This window comes from Tamandua tetradactyla, chromosome 1 (assembly GCF_023851605.1).
Source record: "Tamandua tetradactyla isolate mTamTet1 chromosome 1, mTamTet1.pri, whole genome shotgun sequence".
In the NCBI taxonomy this organism is placed as follows: domain Eukaryota; kingdom Metazoa; phylum Chordata; class Mammalia; order Pilosa; family Myrmecophagidae; genus Tamandua; species Tamandua tetradactyla.
Window position 1 is genome coordinate 135,333,563 of NC_135327.1, and position 25,135 is coordinate 135,358,697.

The following is a 25,135-nucleotide window of genomic DNA, read 5'->3' on the forward strand; positions in this document are numbered from 1 at the left end:
CAATGTCTGATCACTTTTCACCCTTTTAAACAGTTCCTGGATGACGTACTGCTGAGTTTCAAAGCTTCAGAGCTCTAACTCTGAGTTTCAAGTGTTACATAAATACCTGAACTTTCTGGGAAAGACCATGTTTTATACAAACAGCTCAGTATCTGACAATTTATAATTCACAGTTACACCTCCTGAGTATATATGACTGCTAATCTAGGACGCTTACAATATCCCCCAACCTGCTATCCCATGCTCTCAACTTTAATTCATCAAATTTTTCTATTATAGTTAGTCCATATGATTGAGGCGTGATATTTGTCTTTTAGTTCCTGACATTTCATTCAACATACAGCTTTTAAGGTTCATTCATGTAGTTGCATGCTGTGCAACTTCATTCCTACCTTCAGCTGCTCAGTAGTCCTTTTTATGTATACATCACAGTTCCCCCTTCCTTTCCTCAGTCGTTGTACCCTTAGGCCACCTCCATTCACTGTGGATCAGGAACACTGCTGCCCAAGACACCAGTGTGCAAATGTCCATTGGTGTCCCCACACTCAGTTCATCCAGGTGTATACTGAGCAACAGGGTTTCAGGATCATGTGGCAACCCCACCCCTAGCCTCTTGTGGAACAACCACGCTGACCTCCAAGGGGCTGCACCTTTCATTTCCCTACTGATAGTGAATAGATACATCTCTTTCTCCATATTTTCTCTAGTACTTGTTTCTCTTTGTTCATTTTTAAATAGTTTTATTCACACATTTTATAATCCAGCCTAAGTATACAGACATGCCTTAGCCACTATACTGTATCTGAAGATATTTCCTTTTCTTCCATGAGGAATCCATAGCCCTTTCCCAATCCCCCTGCCTGCTGATATTTAGTTTTGACATAATGCCTTTGTTACATTCATTGGAAGCATATTACAATGTTACCTGTGTTGGTTAATATTTAGTTGTCAAATTGGCTAGGCTAAGGTGCTAGTTGTTTGAGCAAACACTAGCCTAAATGTTACTGTGAGATATTTCGTAGATGGGTTTCATATCTATAATCAGTTGACTTTCAGATTACCCTTAATAACATGGGTGGGCCTTATCTAATCAGTTGAAGATCTCAAGAACCAAAACTAAGGTTTCCCAAGAAGAAACTTGGTCTCAAGACTGCATTATCAAATCCTGCTGAGTTTCTAACCTGTTGGCCTGTCCCACACATTTTAGAATTGCTTCCCCAGTCTCCTGTATTGCAGGTGCCAATTCCTTAAAATAAAATAAATGTACCTAAATACATATACATATATACTATTGGTTCTATTTCTCTGGGAAACTCTAGCTGATACATTATCTAGTAAAATCAGTACTTTAGTTTTACAAATGAGAAATTTTGCCAACATTATGTGCCTTTCTTCTCTTAAAGAACAACAGTGAATAGACTTAAGTAATACTATTATCCCCAATATATTCAAGTTTTAAGAGTCCTTTTATTGAATTACACCCTTATCTAATCATATAATCAGAGACTATATATATCTATCAATTGCATATGCTTATCAACCAAGGAGATAAAATAATTGAAAGAAAAATAAAATAATGGGAAAGAAATAATGCATTGTGATTTTTTTTTTACTGCATTTAATAAAACTTTTTAAATATAATGGTAGAACTTTTTTTTTCATTAGCTCAAGCACTGTACTGAGTTTTTTACATGCATTATATCATTAGTCTTCTCAACAATTTTGTGCAGTAAACATCATCATTTCCAAAATGCGTGAAGAAATTGTTAACAAGTTTAAAATTTTGTTCTAGGTTGCACAAATGCTAAATTATTTGTAACACTGAAATTTTCAGGAAAATGTTTGTGAGACTTTAGAATACATGTTAATATTTTATACTTATATATTCTTACTTCTATTTTGAGAAGATAATCAGATTTCCATTAGATATATCTGTGTTTGTTGCTGTTCTTTCTATAAAAGAAATAAATTAGAAGAGACCAAAGCTCTGCTACCAGCATTCATGAACATGTTCATTTTTCTTTAAAAAGGAAAACTGTAGAAGGAAATTTTAAAATGTAAACCTAAATGCATAATTTAAACCTTCCTTTCTTGTTGGTGCGCACAGAACTGTTTTTTTTTGTACATCCACTGAAGGAATTGCTAAGAGTGATACATAAACCACGTTTTCCTTGCTTTTGTTTTATGGTCTTCCAATGGCATAAAATATATTTATTGTTTTTTATATAATATAACATATGCTTTTTAATGGAATATTATAGCATATCAATTTTAAAGATTTTTAAGACTGTTATAATTTAGTTTTGCCGGTTGCGAACTGGCCAAGATATTTAACCTAATGGAGTTATTGGGATTGATTGATGATACAACCCATGCAAAATATTTTTGACATAATCAGTACTCAGGAATGCTATTCATTATATTAGTTGGAGTATATGCTAAGTCTTGTAGCAAAGACATAAGGCAAATGTTTATTTCTCTTTCACATAAGTCTAGAGGTGAACAGTCTAGTTTGGCAGTGTGACTTGCCATTCTCAGCAAGAGATTCCTGGTTCCATGATAATTCTTTGATTGTTGTGATTTCCTGAGGGAAAGCGACCAGGGTGCAGACACCGAGTCACTTTAGGGTAAGATGCTTTGCTCACATCTTACTAACGTCTTGAGTTATGTTTCCAAGTAAAACTCTATCACAATTGAAGAAGGAATAACAAATAGTAGATGACAGCTGGTAGTTTTCTACTGATATATATTTTTATTTAAATAGTATACTTATGCGCTGCATTGAAACTGTTATATACCCCCAGAAAAATCTATGTTCATCTAATCCAATCTTGTGGGGCTAGACCTATTGTTTGGGCTGGACCTTTTGATTAAATTGTTTCCATGGAGACGTGACCCATCCAATTCAAGGTGGTTCTTAATCTTTTTGCTGGAGCCCTGTATGAAGATAATAAAAAGCATAAAACATAGAGCTCAGAGGCAACACAGAGAGCAGAGAGATGAAACCGAGTGACACACATGTTTGGAGACCGCTAAGCTGAGAGATGAAATCCAGAGTTTGCCCTGGAGAAGCTAGGTGAGGGCTCACGGATGCTTAGAGAGAAAGCCACTGGAATCAGAAGCTGAAAGCAATGGACCAGCAGACGACAGTCACGTGCCTTCCCAGTTGACAGAGGTGGTCTAGATGTTGGTGGCCTTTCTTAAACATCAAGGTATCTTTCTCTGGATGCCTTAATTTGGACATATTCATGGCCTTAGAATTGTAAATTTGTAACCTAAGAAATACTCTTTTAAAAGCCATTTCTGGCAGCACTGGCAAATTGAAACAGCTTATAAAAGTTATATCTAACCATGTGAGTGTATATATATATTTTTGATTGCATTTATTAAAGAAGTCAATCTTATATGGAAATTGCATTTATACATTTTAAATATTATTGACGGTTTGTTCAGTGGTTAGAGTGCCCGCTTTTCTGTGGGAAATCTGGGTTCGATTCCCGGACCATGAAAAAAATTATTGGAAAAATAGAAAAAAATCCCCCAATTTTGAAAATTTAAGTGTAACATGATCTGTATGGAATTTTTAAAAACAGTCTGAATTATAGAATATTTTAAAGACATATTGCTTTTATATGTGTGTGTGTGTATACGTATATGTATGTGGCTGTATTTCTATATCTAATCATCTATATTTGTATATAACTTTAGCCATTCATTTAGTTGGCAAATGCATGGGCTGTTTATCGTTTATTAATGAAAGTGGTTTTAACATCCTTGAAAACTGTTTTTAAATTCATGAAACATTCTGCTAGCATTTATTATTTTCATTTAATTTGTTCATTAAATATTTCATCATAAAGATATATGTAAGTTTTGAGCAGTAACCAAATCATCAAATATTCTGAATTAATGCATTCTGTAGGAATGAGTATTTGTTTCATGAAAAAGTTTTCTAAACAAAATAAATTGATGAATAGAAACTACTGTATTTCTTTTCTATAAAATGCATTTCTGAATCAGTAAGAATTTTTTTAAAAGAAAATAGAACTTCCTAAATATGCCAGAAATCTTTAGCCACTACATTTGATTGACCCTGCCCTATTGAAAAGTAAACAGCAAAAATGTAAGCAAATTACAATCATCTGGGAGTTTTGTTGCCTCCTTTGTACACTATTTCCTTACCATCTTCCCCTTTCTGTCTAGGAACTCAGGAGTTTTCGTAACTTTTACGTTATTGCAAAAAGAAGGGTCTGAAAATGAAACGTGAAATTAATAGCAGATGCTTTGAGAAAGTTAAATGCTACAAATGTAGCTATTATTATTTCACTTGTTTTGATTTTGTTCATGTTTGTCTTAGTTCCCTCAACAATGAAATGTTTTACCTAAATCAGTTACCATAATTATTTAGGAAACTTGGACATTATCTCATCTTTTCCCTCTCCTTTTCTTCCTAGCTGGAAAGAAAATTAGGTCCATAGCAAAACGCATTACCAGTAGAGATTATGAATTCACTCCATCCAATCCTGGAAATTAATTTAAAGTAGGAAGTTTTAAAGTTTTTTTGTATTTTTTTAAACAGTGGTCAATTATATTCAATTTCACAGATACAAGATAAACTCAAAGCGATTTCTAGTCTTATGATGACATTCAGTATTTGATGAGGTTTTAATTTTAACCATTAAATACACAAACATCAGTGGTGAAAGACTATTAAACTATATATATATATATTTTTGGCCTTACCATTCTATTCTAATGTCAATCAGTAATGAACACTTTCTTAAGTTATGGTAGTGTTTGGGATAAATTTTTATTTATTGCTTCTTAAAGTAAGAATCTAATGGTTTGGTAATACCGTTATAGGCAAATCTTTAAAATACTGTGGGTTTGGTTCTAGACCGCTACAATAAAGTAAAGATTGCAGTAAAGTGAGTCATAATTTTTTTGGTTTCCCAGTACATACAAAAGTTGTGTTTACACCCTTTTATAGTCTATTAAATGTGCGATAGTATTATGTCTAAAAAAGCAATGTACGCACCTTAAGTTCAAAATAATTTTTTTTCTAACCATCATCTGAGTCTTTAGCATGTTAATCTTGCTGGCAGAGGGCCTAGCCCTGATGTTTATGGCTGCTGACTGATCAGGGCTGTGGTACAGAAGGTGGGGCAGCTGTGGAAATTTCTTAAAATAAGACAGCAGCAAAGTTTGCCGCGTCAATTGACTCTTTCCTTCACGAAAGATTTCTCTGTAGCATGTGATTCTGTTTAATAGTGTATTACCCATTGTAGAAACTCTTTCAAATTGGAGAAGATCCTCTCAAACTGTGCCATTGCTTTATCACCTAAGTTCATATAATATTCTATATCCTTTGTTGTCATTTCACAGCGTCTTCATCAGCAGTTTTAAGTAGGCTTGACCTATCCTTTGTGGGGTTAAGTTTCATATGAACAAACCCCGAGACTGGGGGCTCAGCCTACAGCTTTGGTTGTCCACTGCTTGGGGGAATATCAAGAATTCAACTTGGGGAGGTTGAGTTTCTCCCCATTCTCACCATTCCCTGAAGGGGACTTTGCAAATACTTTTCCACTCACTGATCAAATCACTCTGGGATTCATCGAGGCATCACTCTGGACAAACCAACAGAATCTCATTTCCTACCCAAGGTTCCATCTACTTATGTTGTTCAACCAAGCTATCTATATAAGTTATATTAGGAAATGCACTAGTCAAAATATAAATTTTGTGCCAAATAAACATTTTTTTGCTTTAGTTTCACTCATAAGTTAATATTTTAAAATATTAATTACCATCTATTTTCAGCACCCTGCAGTAATGACATTCCTTTGTTCTTCCTCATGCAAAAACATTTTTTAAATTTGTACATTTAGTCACTATTATTATACACTCTAGGCATTCCTAGATTATACCATCTCAATCTTTATCGTCTATCTTTCTTTCTGATTTCATTTATGCCCCCAGCCCTCCTCCCTCTATCATTCTCACATTCAGCTTCATTCAGTGTTTTAACATAATTGTATTACAGTTAGGTAATATTGTGCTGTCCATTTCTGAGTTTTTATATTCAGTCCTGTTGCACAATCTGTATCCCTTCAGCTCCAATTACCCAATATCTTACCCTATTTCTATCTCCTGATGGTCTCTGTTACCAACAAAATATTCCAAGTTTATTCACTAATGTCATATCAGTGAGACCATACAGTATTTGTCCTTTTGTTTTTGGCTAATCTCACTCAGCATAATGTCCTTAAGGTCCATCCGTGTTGTTACATACTTCATAACTTTATTCTGACTTACAGCACGTAATAGTTCATCGTACATATATATACCACAGTTTGTTTAGCCACCTGTCTGTTGATGGACATTTTGGCTGTTTTTATCTCTTTGTAATTGTAAATAATGCTGCTATAAACATTGGTGTGCAAATGTCCATTTGTGTCCTTGCCTCATGTCCTTTGAGTAGAAATAGCATATAGATGGGTCCTGTTTTTTAATCCATTCTGCCAGTCTATGTCTTTTCATTGCGAAGTTTAATCCATTACCATTTAGTGTTATTACTGTACAGGTAGTACTTTCTTCTACCATTTTGCCTTTTGGATTTTATATGTCATATTTAATTTTCCTTCTTTTTACCTTTACTCATAGTCTTCCTTTCTACTCTCTTCTCCACACCTCTCTCTTCTGCCTTTTCGTATCTGTCTTTAGTGCTCCCTTTAGTATTTCTTGCAGAGCTGGTCTCTTGGTCACAAATTCTCTCAGTGATTTTTTGTCTGAAAATATTTTAATTTTAATTTCTCCCTCATTTTTGAAGGACAATTTTGCTGGATATAGAATTCTTGGTTGGCAGTTTTTCTCTTTTAATAATTTAAATATATCATCCCACTGTCTTCTCGCCTCTGTGGTTTCTGCTGAGAAATCTACACATAGTCTTATCGGGCTTCCCTTGTATGTGATGGATTGCTTTTCTCTTGCTGCTTTCAAGATTCTCTCTTTCTCTTTGACCTCTGCCATTCTGATTAGTAAAGTCTTACAGTATGTCTGTTTGGATCTATTCTTTTTGGGGTACACTGCACTTCTTGGATCTGTAGTTTTAAGTCTTTCATAGAGTTGGGAAATTTTCAGTGATAATTTCCTCCATTAGTTTTTCTCCTCCTTTTCCCTTCTCTTCTCCTTCTGGGACACCCACAACAGGTATATTCATGTGCTTCATATTGTCCTTCAACTCCCTGAGTCCCTCCTCATATTTTTCCATTTTTTTCCCTATATTTTCTTTTTTCTTGTTGAATTTCAGATGTTCCATCCTCCAGGTCACTAATCCTACCTTCTGCATCTCAAAATCTACCATTGTAGGTTTCCACTATTTCTTTCATCTCTTCTACTGTGCCTTTCATTCCCATAAGTTCTGTGATTTGTCTTTTCAGACTTTCAGTTTCTTCTTTTTGTTTTTTTCCTTGCCTTCTTTATATCCTCCCAATTCATTGATTTGGTTTTTGATGAGGTTTTCCATGTTTGTTCGTATATTCTGAATTAATTGTTTCAGCTCCTGTATGTTATTTGAATTGTTGATTTGTTCCTTTGACTGGGCCATATCTTCAATTTTCCTAGTGTGATTTGTTATTTTTTGCTGGCATCTAGGCATTTAATTACCTTAATTAGTTTATTCTGGAGATTGCTTTCACTTCTTTTACCTAGGGTTTTCTTGCTAGACAAATTTTTTGTCTCTGTTCTTTGACGTTCCGTTCAGCTTTTTATGGACCTCTAGCTTAGGTTTTGTTTAAGAGAGGAGAATTTTTCCATTCTTGTTTTCTTGTTTCTTGCCCTGCTTGTATGGTGCCTTTTTCCCCCACCCTTAAGAGGGTCTACTTAGGTATTATAGACCCCAGCCAGATTTTCCCAGACCAAACTGGCCTCCTATCAGGAGAGAAGAGTCACCTACGTTGGTTTTCCCTGACGGGTGAGACCCAGCAGGTTGAAAAACTTTGCTGTGAAGTCTCTGGGCTCTGTTTTTCTTATCCTGCCCAGTGTTTGGCGCTTGTCTGCCTGCAGGTCCCACCAGCTTAAGATGATCTGACACCTTTAACTTTGGCAGACTCTCTCTGCTGGGAATGTGGTGGTGACAGAGGAGAGGTCGTAGGCTGGTTTTAATGGCTTCAAATTACCAAGCCCTGGTGTCTGAATTCCTTGTGGGAGGGATTTCACCTGAGTTGGGCTTCACCCCTCCCCTGGGGAAGGCACAGGCTAGAGACAAGCCCTGAAAGGAGCTTGTTTCTGCTGATGCCTGGAGCAGTTGCAGTCTGAGAAGTCCTGCTGCTGAATCTGGAGGCAGTCAAAGCTTTGTAGAAACACAGCCACAAAAACCTCTGTTTCCTTTTTTTTTCCTTTTTCCATCAGCCCTGCCCCCTTGGTGCCGGGGCTAAATGAGTGACCTCTGTTTTGACCGGGTCAGTTTACCTGAGTTAGGGTCCTATTTTTAGTAGTCAGAATTTGTTAATTAATTCCACAATTGGCATTTGGTTGGGCTCAACCCCTGCTACTGGTAAAGTTCCTTTCCTTTCCCCTCTGGGAAGCAGCCTGTGGGGGAAGGGCGCCGGCTGCCATGGCTTGGGGAACTCTTGGTTCTGGGGGTGCTCGCAGCCTGTCCAACTGGTCCAGACCATGGTACACTGTGTGTCTGGTCACTGATGTGGCCCCAGGAGCTGTTCTGTACTGTTTCTGGTTATTTAGTGGTTGTTCTGGAGGATGAACTAAAACGCGCACATTGCTAAGCCGCCATCTTGATTCTCCCTCCCTCACTTTGTACTTTTATCTTATAGAAACAGCTTCTTTTCTTAAACCACGTGAACCAACCTCTGCTAGCTTCCAACTTTTCTCCTGCAGCCCCCTCACCTCTGTCATCCTTCATAGAATTGAAGAGAGTTTAGGGACTTGCTGTGCATTAGGCTTTGGTGTAAAGAAGTGTTGTGGCTGGTTTGATCTTCTATCCGGGTCACTAAAACTTTCTCCTAATCGGCAATAAGTCTGCTTCAATTTTTTATCATTCATGTGCTCACTGGAGTAGCACTTTTCATTTCCTTCAAGAACTTTTCCTTTGCATTTGCAGCTTGGCTATTTGCCACAAGAGGTCAAGCTTTTGGCATATCTTGGCTTTCATTTTTTCATTCACAAAGCTAAATCATTTCTTGCTTTTGACTTAAAGAGACTTGGGACTCTTCACTTAAATACTTAGAGGCTATTGTAAGGTAATTAATTGGCCTAATTTCATTGTTGTTGTGTCTCAGGGAATAGGGAGGCCTGAGAGAGAGAGAGAGAGAGAGAGAGAGAGAGAGAGAGAGAGAGAGAGAGAGACAGGACAACAACTGGGTGGTGGAGTAGTCTGAACACACACATTTATCAGTTAATCTCATTATTTTATGCCCCCCAAACAATTTGAATGGTAACATCAAACATTACTGATCAGAAACTACCATAACAGTATAATAACAATAAAGAAAAAGTTTGAAATATTGTTAAAATGACCAAAATATGATACAGAGACACAGAGTAAACACGTATTGTTGGAAAAATTGGTGCTGACAGACTTGCCACAGACCTTCAATTCATAAAAAAACACAGTATCTGTGAAGTGCAGTGAAATGAAGTGCAATAAAATGAGTTATGCCTGCACAGACAGCATGCGATATAGTGGCTCTGTCTTGTCATTGAGATGCAGGATGTAGATGCAGGACATGGAGGATGGCTGAATACTCATTAGTGGTGGTGCTAAGTGTTAGTTTCTTCTCTAGAAGGAAATGGCGGTCATAAAAGAACATTATTTGCTACTGCACACTCTCAATATGCAACATACAGGTTTTTTCTCCTTTTTTCCGAAGGAATCTTTGATGTCTATATAACTAGAGCTGTGATTATCATTCAGGGGTGATTTTTTTCCCCTTGGAGACATATGACATCATTTGGATTGGAAATATTTTTGATTGTCACTTTGAGGGGGAATATCATGACATCTAATGCAGAGGTCAGGAATGCTGCTCAATACCTTAAGGATAGTCCCCCAGCGACAAACTTATTATTGGGTCCAAATGTAAGTAGTTCTGAGTTTGAGAAATTCTTTTCTAGAAGAATTGATGAATTTGAGACAAGAATACGTTAATGAAATTCTTCAAATAAATGTATATATATATATAATGCATTTATAAAACTGTACATCAGAATTTGTAGATAATAATTTGGTTTAGAAAAGCCATTTCTTAATAAGTTGTGGCAGTTAATGTAAATTAAACTAGGCTGCTTTTAAAAATTCATTTGTTGGCACTGAAATGAATTTAGGTCATGTGCGGTTAGGTACATTAAACTGGCAGCTTATGGTTAACTATTTTTTAATTTAGTTTTAATTGAACTAGTATGATTTTCTTCCAATTTTAATTGCATGTGAATTTTATGGTCTAAATACATACTCAATTCACAATACAGATTGCTTCAGATATGGAAAGGGAAAGAGACTGTTAATAAATTAGCTCTGTAATTAAGAAAGAAAAATTAGATAGCTCCTATTTTACATACATTAATATTTTCTTTGTTTTAAATGATTTACCTTATATGCAAAATGTCTCCAGTCTGAAAATGGAATATGTTGAATTCTTCCTATGTGTTAAATGCTGTGCTAGATATTAGAAGTTTTGTTTTAACTAGTACTTCAATACCTTGGATTTAATTACAGAATAAGGTAAAAATAGTCTGACTTTTCTAGTCGTCTAAAATTGAGTACCAATTTGCCTTAAGAACTTTATTTGCCAAAAATTCCAAGTCACATAAAGTCTGATCTCTTTCCACCCTCCTTGAAAGAACTGTTACTCAAAAGTGGAACTATAATCCTTTCTTTTTTACAATTATAGTCCATGTGACTTTACTTTCCTCTGAATTCTGGCAGTATTTAGTTTCTGTATTTCTTCTTTAGAACACTGATATTCTTCCTCATGTTGATCATTAACTTATGTGTAGTTACTCTATTTTTCAGACTCTAATCTACTAGCATATAGGAGTTGTATTTATGTTTCGTTATGTAGCTTCATAGCAACTTTTTAATGCAATTTTGTTATTTTGGTAGGCTCAAAATGAGTAATGATTTTAAAATATAAGGAAGAGCTTGTTATGGATCAGCATTCACATTCCCACAAAACCTGAAACAGTAACCAGTATCAGTGTCCATTCATTAATTCACACAACCACTATTTACTGAGTGCATACTGTGTGCCAGACAGTGTGCTGAGTGCTGGGTGTGTTCCAGTGAACAAAGAGACAAACATCTTTGTCATCACAGAGCCTAAATCATGGCTAACTGAAATAGAAAATGCATAATAAACATGCTATTTAAGTATTTATGCGTTACATGATGTTTACAAGTGCTTTAAAACTGCAAATTAGAATTCTCAAACCATAAAAATGTCAAAGGTAGTATCCTATCTCAGAAGTGTGGTTACAGGAGAAAGAAAAAAAAATAAGAGTTAAAGTTTACTTAAAAAAGATGCAGAGAATCAAATGTGAGTCTTAATTAGCAATGCCGTGTATCTTGCAAAACGGGAGCTTGTATTTTCATGAATTTATGCAAAACTACGTTGGGTTAATAGGTTTCAGCAATTGGCATTTGCATTGATTTTGACCTAACTTATGTTAAACACAGATGGCAATAAATTAAAGAGTATATAGTAAGGCATTCTGATAGCTTAACTTTTGTTTAATAGATTGCATTGTTTACTGTTTTAATCAGAGGGGAAAGGGGGAGAATTTATTTAGATGAGATCAGTGGTTAATTAGAAAAAATATTGCATACTTTTTTGTGGTAAAATTCATTTTTAAAAACTTAGGTTTTAAAGGAGGAAACTAGGATTTTAAAAAATCATTTTTGTTGTTGGTAAAATACATTCTAACATCCATTCACATCTAGAGTCTAGAGTCACTAGTTAAACTCTGTACCTTAGATGATGGCATTTTCACATTTCTCAGTATCTCTCTATATTGGCCAGCTTAGATGATGATAAGATTTATTATAAATAAAAAGACAGACTTACTATAGTTTTGAATCATTGTAAAATATTTCTTTAGTTACGGGAACTTTGATCTTTTAGAATGACCAAGAAAGACACTATATCATTCTTTTGTGTTAATATACCCTTTTAGAAATAAGACGTTCTCAGTTGCTAGGGAACGAGTAGTTCAAAAGCCCAAGGAAAATTTAATGGAGAAAAAAATAATCCATAGTCAAACCATTTCACATTGCTAAATTCACCTAAAATTAAGTGGAATTGATTTTGTGGATATCTAATTCAGGTGAAGTGACAATGAATCTCTTTTCCTGCCAGTATTAGAATTGAGGATATATTGAAGAATTAACTCCTGCTAGCCAAAAAAGACTGTGAAATTAGAATGATAATGGGGAGATTAACCCAACATTTTCTTTTAATTCCATCTCTTACAAACTGGAATGATATTTATTAATTTCTATAGAGTATGTGCACATCTGTTTTTATATTTTTAGCTTTCTGTCTAGACATTCTTCTCAGAACCCTACATAACTGTAAACATAATAATGAGCTAATTTCATTATTTCCTAAAGCCTAACAGAAATGATCTATTTTTCCTAACAGAGCTCACCTTTCCTATTCATCAGAATCCAGTGACTAATGAAATGAAAGTGCAAAGCAGTAATTGATAAATACTGTTTAGTTGATTACAGCTTCGAAAATTTAGGGTCTTTGGTGGTGTTTTAATTTTTAAGACAGTGAATCATTCAAGTGATGGGAGTTTATGGTGGAAATACTCTTAAAAATTACCAGTAACAAATTCAATGGAACTGTGTAAAAAGCCTGGGTTCCAGCAAGAACTCAAGGTATTTAGTACATAGTAGGGCAAGGAAAGGCTCTTCAGACTCGAGACATGGCTTACATAATCTTGATTTCTGCATTTCTTTCATGCAACTATAGATGAAATCCTCTTCGTTTTTTTTTCATTGTCCTGTCTTCTCTTTACCTTCTGTTACTTTCAGATTCCACTAAACTTGTATTAGTTTTCTATTGCTTTTGTGACAGTTTACCATAACCTTATTGATTTAAAACAATGTGGATTTATTATCTTAGAGTACTGAAGATCCATCTTCAAAACCATCAATGTTGGGTCGATTCGTTCTCATGCTGCCATTTCTCTGGTTTTCTCTTCCGTAGTCACATCTTCTTTTTCCACTTTTAAGGACCTTTGTGATTACATTGAGCTCTTCTGGACGATCTAAAATAATCTTATTTTAAAGCCAGCTGATTTGTAACCTTATTTCCATCTGCAAATTAATTCCGCTTTGCCCTGGGGCCTGGATATCTTTGGTAGCATGGTGGGATGGGGGCATATTCTAGCTAACATGGTCAACTGTATGTGAAAACAACTGTCATCCTATGTTGAGAGAACTTCATTGTCATCTTGTTATTATTGTTTATGGAGATCATTTGTACCTGCTCCTTCACAGGCCACTGACTCAGAAGTTAGCTGCTGCATGTCAGAGCTGATAGGATTAGTTAGGGGCCAAGGAATGGCAAGGTCTTTTACATTAGAATACTGTCACTCATGTGCAGGGAAACCTCTAGTGCTCTTCCAGCAGTGACTGTCAAAGGAGAAGTTTCCTTTGGAAAGATAGCTATGGGCATGGAAGGGATCCTGATTGCTTCATAACACATTCCATGAGAGGCACATAAATGTGCAAGTGATTGGTGGAGGGCTTGTCAGATTCAATATACTTAAGGTTTCATATGCAGGAACTTGAGTGTTTCTCTTTAGGAAACTTGATTTGCTCATGAGCTCCAATTCTCTCCCCCGGGGGAGAAAAAAACATCTCTTACTTCAAGGTTAGTCTCTTTCAGTTCCAAATAGCCCTCTGGGGTCAGTTAAGAAATTTGTCAAATCCAAGTTTGAACTCTTTCTCATTATTCTCTGCTGTTCTTTACTTTGCTTCTCGGCATCTGGGTGCTTTGGGGAAACCTAGGTGAGGAGGTGTCTGGTGTGATTGGTCTCCTCCGCTGTTCTCCTCACATAGACATTGAACATGATTGCTACTAGGAATTGACCATCTTCTTGGGAAGCCTCAGATCCCGGCTGGTTTCTCACTGTCATGTTTGAGCTAGGCCATTGCTTTCCACTGTCCATCTCTCAACCTCTGCTTTGAAATCCTTTTGTCGTCTTGGGTGGCAGGTCCTGAAGCCTGGCAGACATGCAGAGCCTAAATATCATCTGCCTTTCTCATTCTTCTTAACTGACTATTGAAAATTTCTTTATCTCCATGCCTGCTGTAGCCAAGGGAGATTCAAGGATGGAGTGGCATTGCAGACCTGCTTTGCCTGAACACACACTACCACTGTCACCTTTGCTGCTTTGGGCAGTGATTTGCTCCTTTATGATGTAAAATGGGGCTCGAATTTCCTCTACTTTGAAACTCTAAAGTCTGAATTCTACCATTCTCATAAATATCATAGTTTTCTAAATTTTCTTTAAAAAAGTAAATAAATGATTATGTATATGAAGCAACTAGCAGTTCATTATAGAGTACATAAAAGTGATTGATAATAATAATCTTCTAGGTCTCCAAACTTGGAAATGTAGTTTTCAATATGTAGTTTTCAATAAGCACCTCTGGAGTATCTGTGATGTCCTTGGCATGTTGTAAGCATTATAATTCTAAAAAAAATTTTAGGAATGATTATAAAGAAATTATATCAGTAAATGCTATCACTCTTTAGATATTACATTTGAGATTATTTTGGAAAATTATCTTGAAATCATAGACTTTAAATTAAAGGAGAGATTTAGAAAGATATTTACAGTGAAAAAAAAGGAAAACTATAACCTATGTTTTGATCACAGCACAACTTGATTTGTGAATATAACAGGGAAAGAACATTAAAGCCAGTTAATTCTCAAGATTGTAAAAAATAAAAAATATACATTCTAAGATGATTCTTTTTGTTAAGAACTATGTCAAGTGTAGCAGTGAGAGGAATTGAACTATGGAAAAACCAAAGCATAACAGTGTATATAAGTAATATACTTATTACTTAGGAGGAAAAAATCCTGTTTTGAATTTTATATAAATAAATAAATATATATATATCACATTTTATAATAACGAAATTAAGGTCAATGTCACCCAGTATATGAAGAGTTGATCTGTGATTTGGAATGAGGATTGGTCTGGTGCCCCAATCTCATATTATTTTTACCATACTGTTTTTCCTTCAGAAAAGAAATTAGATAAAATAGTAAAACAGATAATTACTTTTCCCTAGGAAATGGGAAAGAAAAGAGACTTAAAGTTGTATTTGAAATATACTAATAATTAATTATTGCAGAAAAATGGTTTATTTTAGTGGTAGAAAGAATTATAAATATAGGTGCATTATGAAAATGTATAATTTAGGAAATTCATGTGAACCCTTCTATTCTGAAAATTTTTGCTAAATATATATCAGGAGACTTTTTTGAGAGCTTTCAAAATATTCCTTACAAAAATAAGAAATGTTGTATTCTTTGAAACCAGAAGCAAGAGCTAGTTCTTTTGTTCAGGCAGTTATATAACTTTAATTTTTTTTTCTTTTCTTTTTTTTTTTTTTTACATGGGCAGGCACCGGGAGTCGAACCCCGGTCCTCTGGCATCGCAGGCAAGCATTCCTGCCTGCTGAGCCATCGTGGCCCGCCCTAACTTTAATTTATTTTGATTACTGAGGAAACATTTCAAATATTGTTTTCTCTATATAAAAAAGTACAGAAAAAAAGTACAGCAGAATATTGACATTGGGGCTCTAGATTTACTCTTCCTTGATTTCATTAATTTAAAGTTTATTTGTGAGTTAGATTTATTGAGTGTTTAAAAATTACCCGTAGAAACAGAATTTGAGAAGATATCCGTATATACTTGAGAAGAATTGAATATGCTTACACATTCATTCATTCTTTTAAAATGCCCACTAAACTATCCGGGACATGTAGATAATTACACAATAAAGGGTATTACCTGTAATTCATGATACAAAGTACAGATTGCACATCCTGAACTAAACTCTGTTAACTATGAAGTTTAGTGTATTCTCTACCACAGGAAGAAGGTTAGAATTCTTCCTTATGCAAAAGAATTTTTTAATTTGTACATTTAGTCAATATCATTGTATACTCGAAGCATTCCTAGATTATTCCATCTCAGTCTCATTCATTGTACTTCTACTATTGTATTAAAGTTAGGTAGTATTGTGCTATCCATTTCTGAATTTTTACAATCAGTCTTGTTGTACAATCTGTTTCTCTTCCGCTCCAATTACCCGCTATCTACGCTATTTCTATCTCCTGATGGTCTCTGTTCTTAACTGAAATTCTCCAAGTTCATTCATTAATGTTAGTTCATATCAGTGATACCATACAGTATTTGTCTTTTTGTTTCTAGCTAATCTCACTCAATATAATGTCCTCAAGATCTGTCCATGTTGTTACATACTTCATTACTTTATTCTGTCTCACAGCTGTGTAATATTCCATTGTATGCATATACCGCAGCTTGTTTGGCCACACATCTGTTGATGGACATTTGGGCTGTTTCTATTCTTGGCAATTGTAAATAATGCTGCTATTAACATTGCTGTGCAAATGTCCATTTGTGTCCTTGCCCTCATGTCCTCTGAATAGATACCTAGCAATGGTATTGCTGGATCATATGGCAATTTTATATGTATCATGTGGAAATTTTATATGACTAAATTAATGTGCATTGAATCAAGTAGTTGCAAATGAAAGCCTGCAAAGTTAAAGTTTAAACAAGTATGAGAAACTTCCTAGCTTGAATAAGTCAATCTTTACTTCTTTTTACAGTATAGATTTTTTTCTTCCAGTCTTTTTTTTTTAATTAGAGAAGTTGAGAATTTACAGAACAATCATGCATAAAATACCGGATTTCCATATGCCATCCTACTATTAACGCCTTGCATTAGTGCGGTACATTTGTTACAATAGATGATAGTACATTTTAATTATTGTACCAATAACTATAGTGCATGGTTTAACTCAAGTTTCACAATTTGAGTTGTGCAGTTCCGTGGAGTTTTAAAAATTTTTATTCTAGTACCATATAATCAACCTTTTTGGTTAAAGTATTGATTTTTAATCAATTAAATAAAAAATGATAATCATTCAACTAATAAGTTCTGTTATAAGTAAATGTTAACATATATATCTGATCTGTGTCCATTTAAAGCCAGCATTCACCAGCAACATCCTTGTTCAGCCAGGACCAGGCTTTAAAATTGTTAGTAGTAAAGCAGAATGCTACAGCTCAACCAAGGTTGAGTGGTTCCTGATTGTGCCTGGATTCACTTCTCACAAGACAGTAGAAACCTGCCAGACCCTGGCTTTCAAAGATGGTTTAGTCATGCATGTGTAACCCATCTGTTGGATACATAAGGGATTTCCTTTTTAGCTCAGCACTTCAGCCACAAACATGACCACTGTGGGTTTTTTTTTTTAATTACACCCTTTTCCTTTAATTCTTCCTCTCCTGTAGGGTGTATAGTACAGGTTCTGTAAACCAGATGCAGCTTATGCCACTCTAGGGAAATCCTTCCACAGATGATGAGAGGCAAGCCAAAATGTAGTGAGTTTTGCCTTAGCTACCTAGCTTATATTCAGTACAGTTAGCTATACTGACGTCTTTTAAAAAAAAACTTCAATTTGATTAAGAAAAATAAAAAAAGCAGCACTGCAATTTTAATCAAAGCTTTAGTGAAGAACTCAAATTCTGTGCTGGTGAACTACTTCTGAAGTACCTTGTGTCTTCTTGGAGAGCTTTAGCAGTAACTTGATCATCTTTCTCTCAAACATGCCACCCACGTGCATATGCACACATACACACCCTTATACACACGCACACATTCTTATTTCGTAAGTTTTACTAGCACATTAAAAGATTAGCTTTTGCAGGGAGGAAGGTAGTAGGGTGTCCACCTGAATAGATTATTTATTGCATTTCCTTTCCTTGCGTCTTTGCTCAACCCATAAACACCTTCTTGGTTGAGTCTCCCATACTCCAACTCACCTCTTTCTGTTATCTAGAATAGTCTCCATTTTTCTTTGAAACTCTGGTGGCAGTTAATGCCAGGTTTTGGTGTTGGGCATACATAGATCTTCAACCCTTAAAACTGTACACACAAATCCATGTGGTACAAGATATTTTGCAACCTCTTAATAAGATCTATTTTGGTGAGCTGGTGGTCTTAGAGTGAATTTACATTTATCTATTTTTTTTCCTGACACACCTAAACTCCAAAAAATTCAAAATGAATATATAAAAAAAAGGGTGTTGGTGTAGTTTTAAGTACATTCTAGTGTTACATTGTGAACCAAATAAGCCTTTATTATTCTCATTAATTTTATTTTCCCCTCACACAGATTTATGAGAAGTACCAAGATTTGTATACTGTGGAACCAAATAATGCACGCCAGCTGGTGGAAATTGCAGCCAGGGATATCGAGAAACTTCTAAGCAACAGATCTAAAGCCCTGGTGGTGAGTGTAGATTGGATCCACTCATTTTACAATTTTCCATTTTTATCTATGATTTACTTTTCATGCTTGGTTTGGAGACAATCTTTTGTACCTTTCTTTAACTTGGTAACTGTTTACCTAATGTGATCATAAAAAATGAGATATCACAATGTCATTGTGAGTCCCACTTAAACAATTTTTTGGTAATTATTAGTTTATTTTTAATGTAATTAGTGGGCAATTTTGATGGATAGGGATAATGTATTTGATAACATATGTACATATCTAAGTAAGGATGCATAATATTAAAATAAACATTTTTAACTTTTATCATAAAACATAAAATCCAGAATAAGTCCAAACTCTTTAAAGCTGCTTCAGTACTTCCAGAATCCATCACCCTGCCTCCCTGTCAGAGGTGGCCCATATGCTTGATATTCAGTATCATTTTTTTGCCTTCTAAAAGTATATCTACCTCACATAAATATTGTGTTAAACAAGATATTTTTCATTTGCTTCTTTCTCAGCTTTAAAATCTTAACACAATGTAGTCTTCAGTGACTTGCTTTGCTCCATCCACATTATGTTTGTTTGATTCATCTGCATACTTGTGCTTAGCTTTAATTTGTTTATATTCAGAGGGCTTAATATTATTTTATGAGGATATATCTCAATTTACTTATTCATTCTCTTTTGGTAAATACATATTTGAGTTATTTCCTAATGGATGCTACTATGAATTTTCTTCTCCTGGAACACATGTGCAAGAATTTCTCTAGGGTCCTACCTAGACTTGTCGGATTGTAGGGGATGCACAAAGTCAGCTGTACAAAATTATAATAATTGTCTTCCAAAATGGCGGTAACAATTTAGACTTCCACTAGCAGTACATAAAAATCCCTGTTGTCCCATATCCTGGTCAAAATTGGCAATGTCAGACGTCTTAATCATAGATAATCAAATGGGTCTAAAACTACAACTCTGTAACTAAGACATCTTGCTATGTATTCATTTACCATTATTGTTTCCTCTTTAGTGAATATCTGTTCGTATCTTTTGTGCACTTTTATTTTTTAAATTGATTTATAGATTATAGATTCTTGACATTAATTCCTTGTAGTCATACTTAATGCAAATCTTTTTTTCAATTTGTGGATTATCTTTTTACTATCTTTATTGTGAATTTTGATGCACTAACATTTTAATTTTAATGTTGTCAAAGTCAACTTTTCTTATAAGTATTAATATTTGGGGTATCGATTTGTTTAAAAGAAATCATTTCCTACCTGAAGCTATAAGCAAAATTTAAATAATTTATTCTAAAAGATTCCAAGTTCTTTCACATTTAAAAATGTAGCTCACCTGGAACTAATAGTAGTATATAGTTTTAGACTGCTTCCCCCGGGGAGTTCTGACTATCAAACTAGATATGTGGTAAGCCAAGGTTCCAACTATTTCCATCTTTAGGAGGATCTTGAGTATTCTTGAACCTTCACCTTTATTTAAATTTTAGATTCATCATACAGTTATCCAGGAAAATCTGTACTGGGATTTTGATTGGTGTTATATTGAATCAGATCAAATTGGGAAGAATTGATGTCTTTCTGATATTTTGTCTATTTATGAAATGATATTCTTTCCGTTTAGTAATTTTGTATGCCAGTCAATAAAGTTTTAAAAATGTCTCCATAAAGTTCTTATATATATATATCTTTTGTTAGTTATAAGGCTGGCGTTTGAGTTTTGCTCCCTTTATGCTGTAGATTTCTGCACTTTATAGGCATTTATCCCCAGGATGTGTCTGAATTTCTTATTTACTTAACAGGCAGAGTTCAGATGATCATATTATATATATATATCTTGGTTCTCAGACACTTTCTTTAACCTCAAAATCTTTATAAATTTACATTTCTTAGCAATATTCCAGGATCTTGTTGTAATAAAACACAAGCATTTTTGATGGTTTGAAGTTGTATGTTCCTCAGAAGAACATATATTGTTAAATGTAATCCTTTTCTGTGGGTGTAAACCCATTGTAAACAGGATCTTTTGATGAGGCTACTTCAGTTAAGGTGTGACCCAATCATTCCGGATGGGACTTAATCCTACTACTGGAATCCTTAAAAAAATGCAATGAATATAGAGAGGTGGGGTGGGGAGAGAGAAAGAGACATGGAAGCAAGGAGCTGAAATCGTAGAAACCTGGAAGAGAAGGGTGAGACCGACAGACACTGCCATATGCCTTGCCATACGGCAGAGGCGACAACAATCGCTGGCAGTTGGTCTTCGGGGAATAAAGCATTGCCTTGGTGATGCCTTGATTTGGATATTTCCCTGGCCTGAAAATCGTAACCAAATAACTGTACATTGTTTAAGCCAACTGATTTTAGGACATTTGCTTTAAACAGCCTAGGAAACTTAAACAGTTTCTTTGGGATATTTGGTATGCCATACTGCTAGAAGATGAAAAATGTAATTTTTTTATATACTCTTGAATCCAAGGTAAGACAAACTTTCATGATATGAAAGTTCAAATATGCAAATCATGATTACTTAAATTTTGGGAATGTGGATATATAATTTTTAAGTGTCATTTAGAGGTGTAAGGTATATTTGCAATGAAAATTTATCTAACAAAAATAAGGTCTTTTCTATTAAAGTATACAAAGTGATTCATATTCTGGTGATAGTGAAAATAATTCCATTTATATTGACTTCACCTTACATCATCTTTTCCTTCAGGTGCAGGAGGCAGGTAATCTGGACACCAAAGTCCCATTGTAAAGTTTTTATCTTGCTTTAATTGGATCAAAATGAAACCTATCGTGATTTCTTTTTTTTTTTTTCTTTTCCATCATTTGGAATTGAAACTCAAGATACCTGGTGCATTAATCTGAGTCCTTTGGAGGATCAGTGACTGTTTTACATGCATGATGGCAGAATAGAGAAGACACAATGACTAATTAAATGTAGACTCAGCTAGATTTGCATATGAGAGATAAAGTTTCATGTTTGTTTTCAAACGAGGTTCTTTATTTCACTTCTTTGACTCTACAAAAATAGAAAACACATTATTTTGGAAGAGAAATATTTTGAGGCTAATTGAAAAAAAGGTGTTGCATAAAACCCTTCATTTACTTCTGTTTTTGTTGTAAGCTTAAATTCAGGAGACACCTGGATTAAAGAAGCTTTAATTTATCTGAGTGGGACATTAATGTATTCCATAAATAAATATAGTAGATAAAATCATGATTATAAACATCCGAGGTAGATGATAAAATGTAATGCCAGTTAAACTTTATTGAATGCTTACTATGTAGCATTATCTAATTGAATACTGACAATAATACTGTGCTTTAGATGGCATTATTCCTTTCGATGTGAAAGCTGCATCTTCAAGTTTTCCCCTAACTCGCTCACAGTCAGATATATGATAAGCAATTATGCCCATGTTTCTCAAACTTTAAGGTATGTAAAGATCATCCAAGGCTCCTGTTAAGACACAGATTTTTTTCCGTTGGATTTGACCTGAGATGCTTCATTTCTAAGAAGCTCGCAGGTAATGCTGTATTCCTGCTGCAAAGAGCACACTTTGGATAATGAGAATGTGAGAGGATTCAAATTCAGATGTGTCTGACCTCAAGATCTGTATTTGTAACTATTATGCAAATGCATCTCTTTGGCCTGGCAAAGTCTATAATTATAACAAGGAAGAAATAATGGTAAATGTTGTAAATTCATTCAGACTGATCAAGAATTGGATGCTTTAGGTATTAGAATGTCCTGGAAGGTTGTGGAATTTTCAGTGAATCCTGTATCAACTAACCTTTTTCAAAAAAATATTCAAATGAAATAATATCTGGTATTGAAGAGGATTTTATTTTTATTTGAATTTGAAACTTTATTGATAACTTATTTTTCAGTATTGAAAATTGCTTGGCGGCTCAAACACATTGAGTCGGGTTAGCTAAACAATAGAAATTTATTTGTTCACAGTTTTGGGGTTAGGAAAACTCCAAATTAAAGCACCAACAAGGCAGTGCTTTCTTCCTGAAGACTGTGGCATTCCTGGATTGGCTGCTGGTGATCTTTGGTCTTTAGCTTGTTACATGGCAAAGCCACATGGCAAGTTCTTCTGGCCTCTCCCATCTCTTCCAGGTTCCTTTGAATTTCAGCTTCTTGCTTCCAGTGTTTATGTCTCTTTCTCCGAGTTTCATTCCGCTTATAAAGGACTCCAGAAATAAGATCAAGACCCATCCTGATTGAGGTGGGCCACACCTTAACTGAAGTAACCTCATCAAAAGGTCATACTTACAATGGTTCTCACCTGCAGGAATGGATTAAGTTGAAGAACAGGTTATTCTGGGGTACGTATGCTCCAGGCCATAACAAGTATCAAGATTATTAACATAAATTATTTTTGAAAATACACTATCTATAAGTATAAAATCTAGAAAAGAGAAGTAAATGAAGCTTTCTTTTCTTACATGTCTATTAAAGAAATTACCTAACACTTTATACTCGGCAATTCAGATATTTTAAGAGAAATGAACTGGAGTAGTTTTTTTTTTTTTAACAGAATGATTACTTTTCAATATATGCAATTAATTTTATAGGGCATGCATGCACTCAGAGTTTATGTATTTGAACATTGAATTTTTACTTCTATCTTTTATAGCCTGTTCATTAAAAACTCAAGTACAACTTATTGTCTTTCTTTTTTTATTTCAGCATTTATTTTGATGTCTTATTAAGACTCATATGAGTTATAACTTTTGATCTGTTCTATTAACCACCTTTTTCTGTTCTGTGACTGTAAAATCAGTTATGATTCCAATGATTCATATACTTCAGTTACAGTAAATCATATGAAGTAGACACATTAAACATTATTCTTGTTTTATAAATAAGGAAACTCACATAGGATCTAAGTTCTTGTCTGAGACTACATAGCCTGAGTTAGTGGTAGAATTCAATTCTTAGACTTCTGCCTATCAATCCAGCTTTCTCCCCCTCTAAGCTTGCACTGATAAATTATAGTCTTAGCCATTTCATTTATGACATTTCTACTAAAATGACTGTTTTTCTAATCACTTGGTATATGTCTGTCCGAAAAATTGGCTAGATATGATAATTGTCCTGTGAACATTGTTGGATGCTTCTTTATTGACAGCAATCTTGAACAGTGTTTGGAGGGAAAAAAGAAACAATCGTTTCACATCACCGTTAACATTCATCACAACAGGAACTAAGGTAAAATATCTGTCAGTATTACTGAACAGTTCATTGAAAAAAACTTTTCAAAAAAACAACCCAATTTCCAATGTTGCTTCCCAAGAGAGGGAGGTGAATTGTTCACCAAGCAGCCCCATCAAGGATATCTGCTGAGAAAATGAAGGTCTCTGAGCATTTCATTCAAAGAAAATAGGATCAATGTTAAAATAAAAAAAATTATCTAGTGACCTTTCTACAATTATTGCATATCTAGTTTCCTGCTGGTTGTCTTAGTAACTTAAATTAAAATAGAAATTTTAATTGAAAGCCTTAAATACCATAATATGCCCTGTATTAGTCAGGGTTCTCCAGGGAAATAACTGACAGGATACACACATATACACATGCACACACATATCTATTTTAAATAGTATGATATTTATTATAGAATTTGCTCATGCAGCTGAGGAAATAGGCATATAGGCAAGTTTGAATTTCGTAGGGCCAGTCACATGTTGGGAACTCTGAAACAGTTTTCAATGAATTCTCCAGGAGAGGCTGGCTGGTTGGAGTAGAGTCCTCTTCTTTCTGACTATTGAAATCATCAGTTTTCCTTTAAAGCTTTCAACTGATTGACAAAGACTTCTCTCACTGTTGAAGACGATCTCCTCAGTTTATTGTAGATGTAATCAGCCATAGATACAGTCAACTTACTGATGATTTAAATCTGCAAAATATCTTCAGGTAATAGTCAGGCCAGTGCTTGCTTGACCAAACAATTGAACACCATAACCATAAGCTGACACATGAACTTAACCATCACAGTCCGCTTGCTATACATACACATCTCCTTAAACCATTCTTAATCTGTAAATAAGAGCAACAACAGTCATATTTCCTGCTAACACAATCCAGTTGTTCTTCATACAACTGGAAACACACTAACTCTTTCCCCAGTAGAAGGTGCAAGTGCTTGGGGTAATATTCACTCTTAAACTTGATATGCTATAAATTAAATACTATGACCTAAAGTTAATGCAACTTATGCTATGTGACAAGGGGATAAGATAGGGAAGAAAACAAAGTTCTATCTATCTACCTACCTATCTATCTATCTATCTGTCTATCTACACATTCATAACAAAGCAAGGAAGAAATATTCATAACCTTTATAGTCCTTGTTTCTGTAACTGGTCACATATTCATAACTCATATTTATGACTACAGTCTTCCATTACTTATTCCATATACCCTTTACCCTTAGCATACATCTCAGGTGATCATGTTTCTTTTAGTGTGGTGTGATCCAAACCTATTTTTCTGAAGTCTTTGGGCCTCTAATAGACTGCTT

At 34.7% G+C, this 25,135-nt stretch overlaps 1 protein-coding gene across 5 annotated transcripts in view; it reads left to right on the plus strand.

Annotated features, from left to right (window-relative positions):
- The window catches only part of CACNA2D1 (calcium voltage-gated channel auxiliary subunit alpha2delta 1), a 501,299-nt gene that overhangs the window by 97,259 nt on the left and 378,905 nt on the right, over positions 1-25,135 (plus strand). For all 5 annotated transcript variants that reach the window (XR_013172125.1, XM_077151905.1, XM_077151925.1 and 2 more), the window contains exon 3: positions 18,475-18,591. Coding sequence is in view for 4 of the 5 variants with exons in the window: in XM_077151905.1 (XP_077008020.1) it covers positions 18,475-18,591 (117 nt within the window). In the remaining variant the exon portion in view is untranslated. The remainder of the gene's footprint in view (positions 1-18,474; positions 18,592-25,135) is intronic.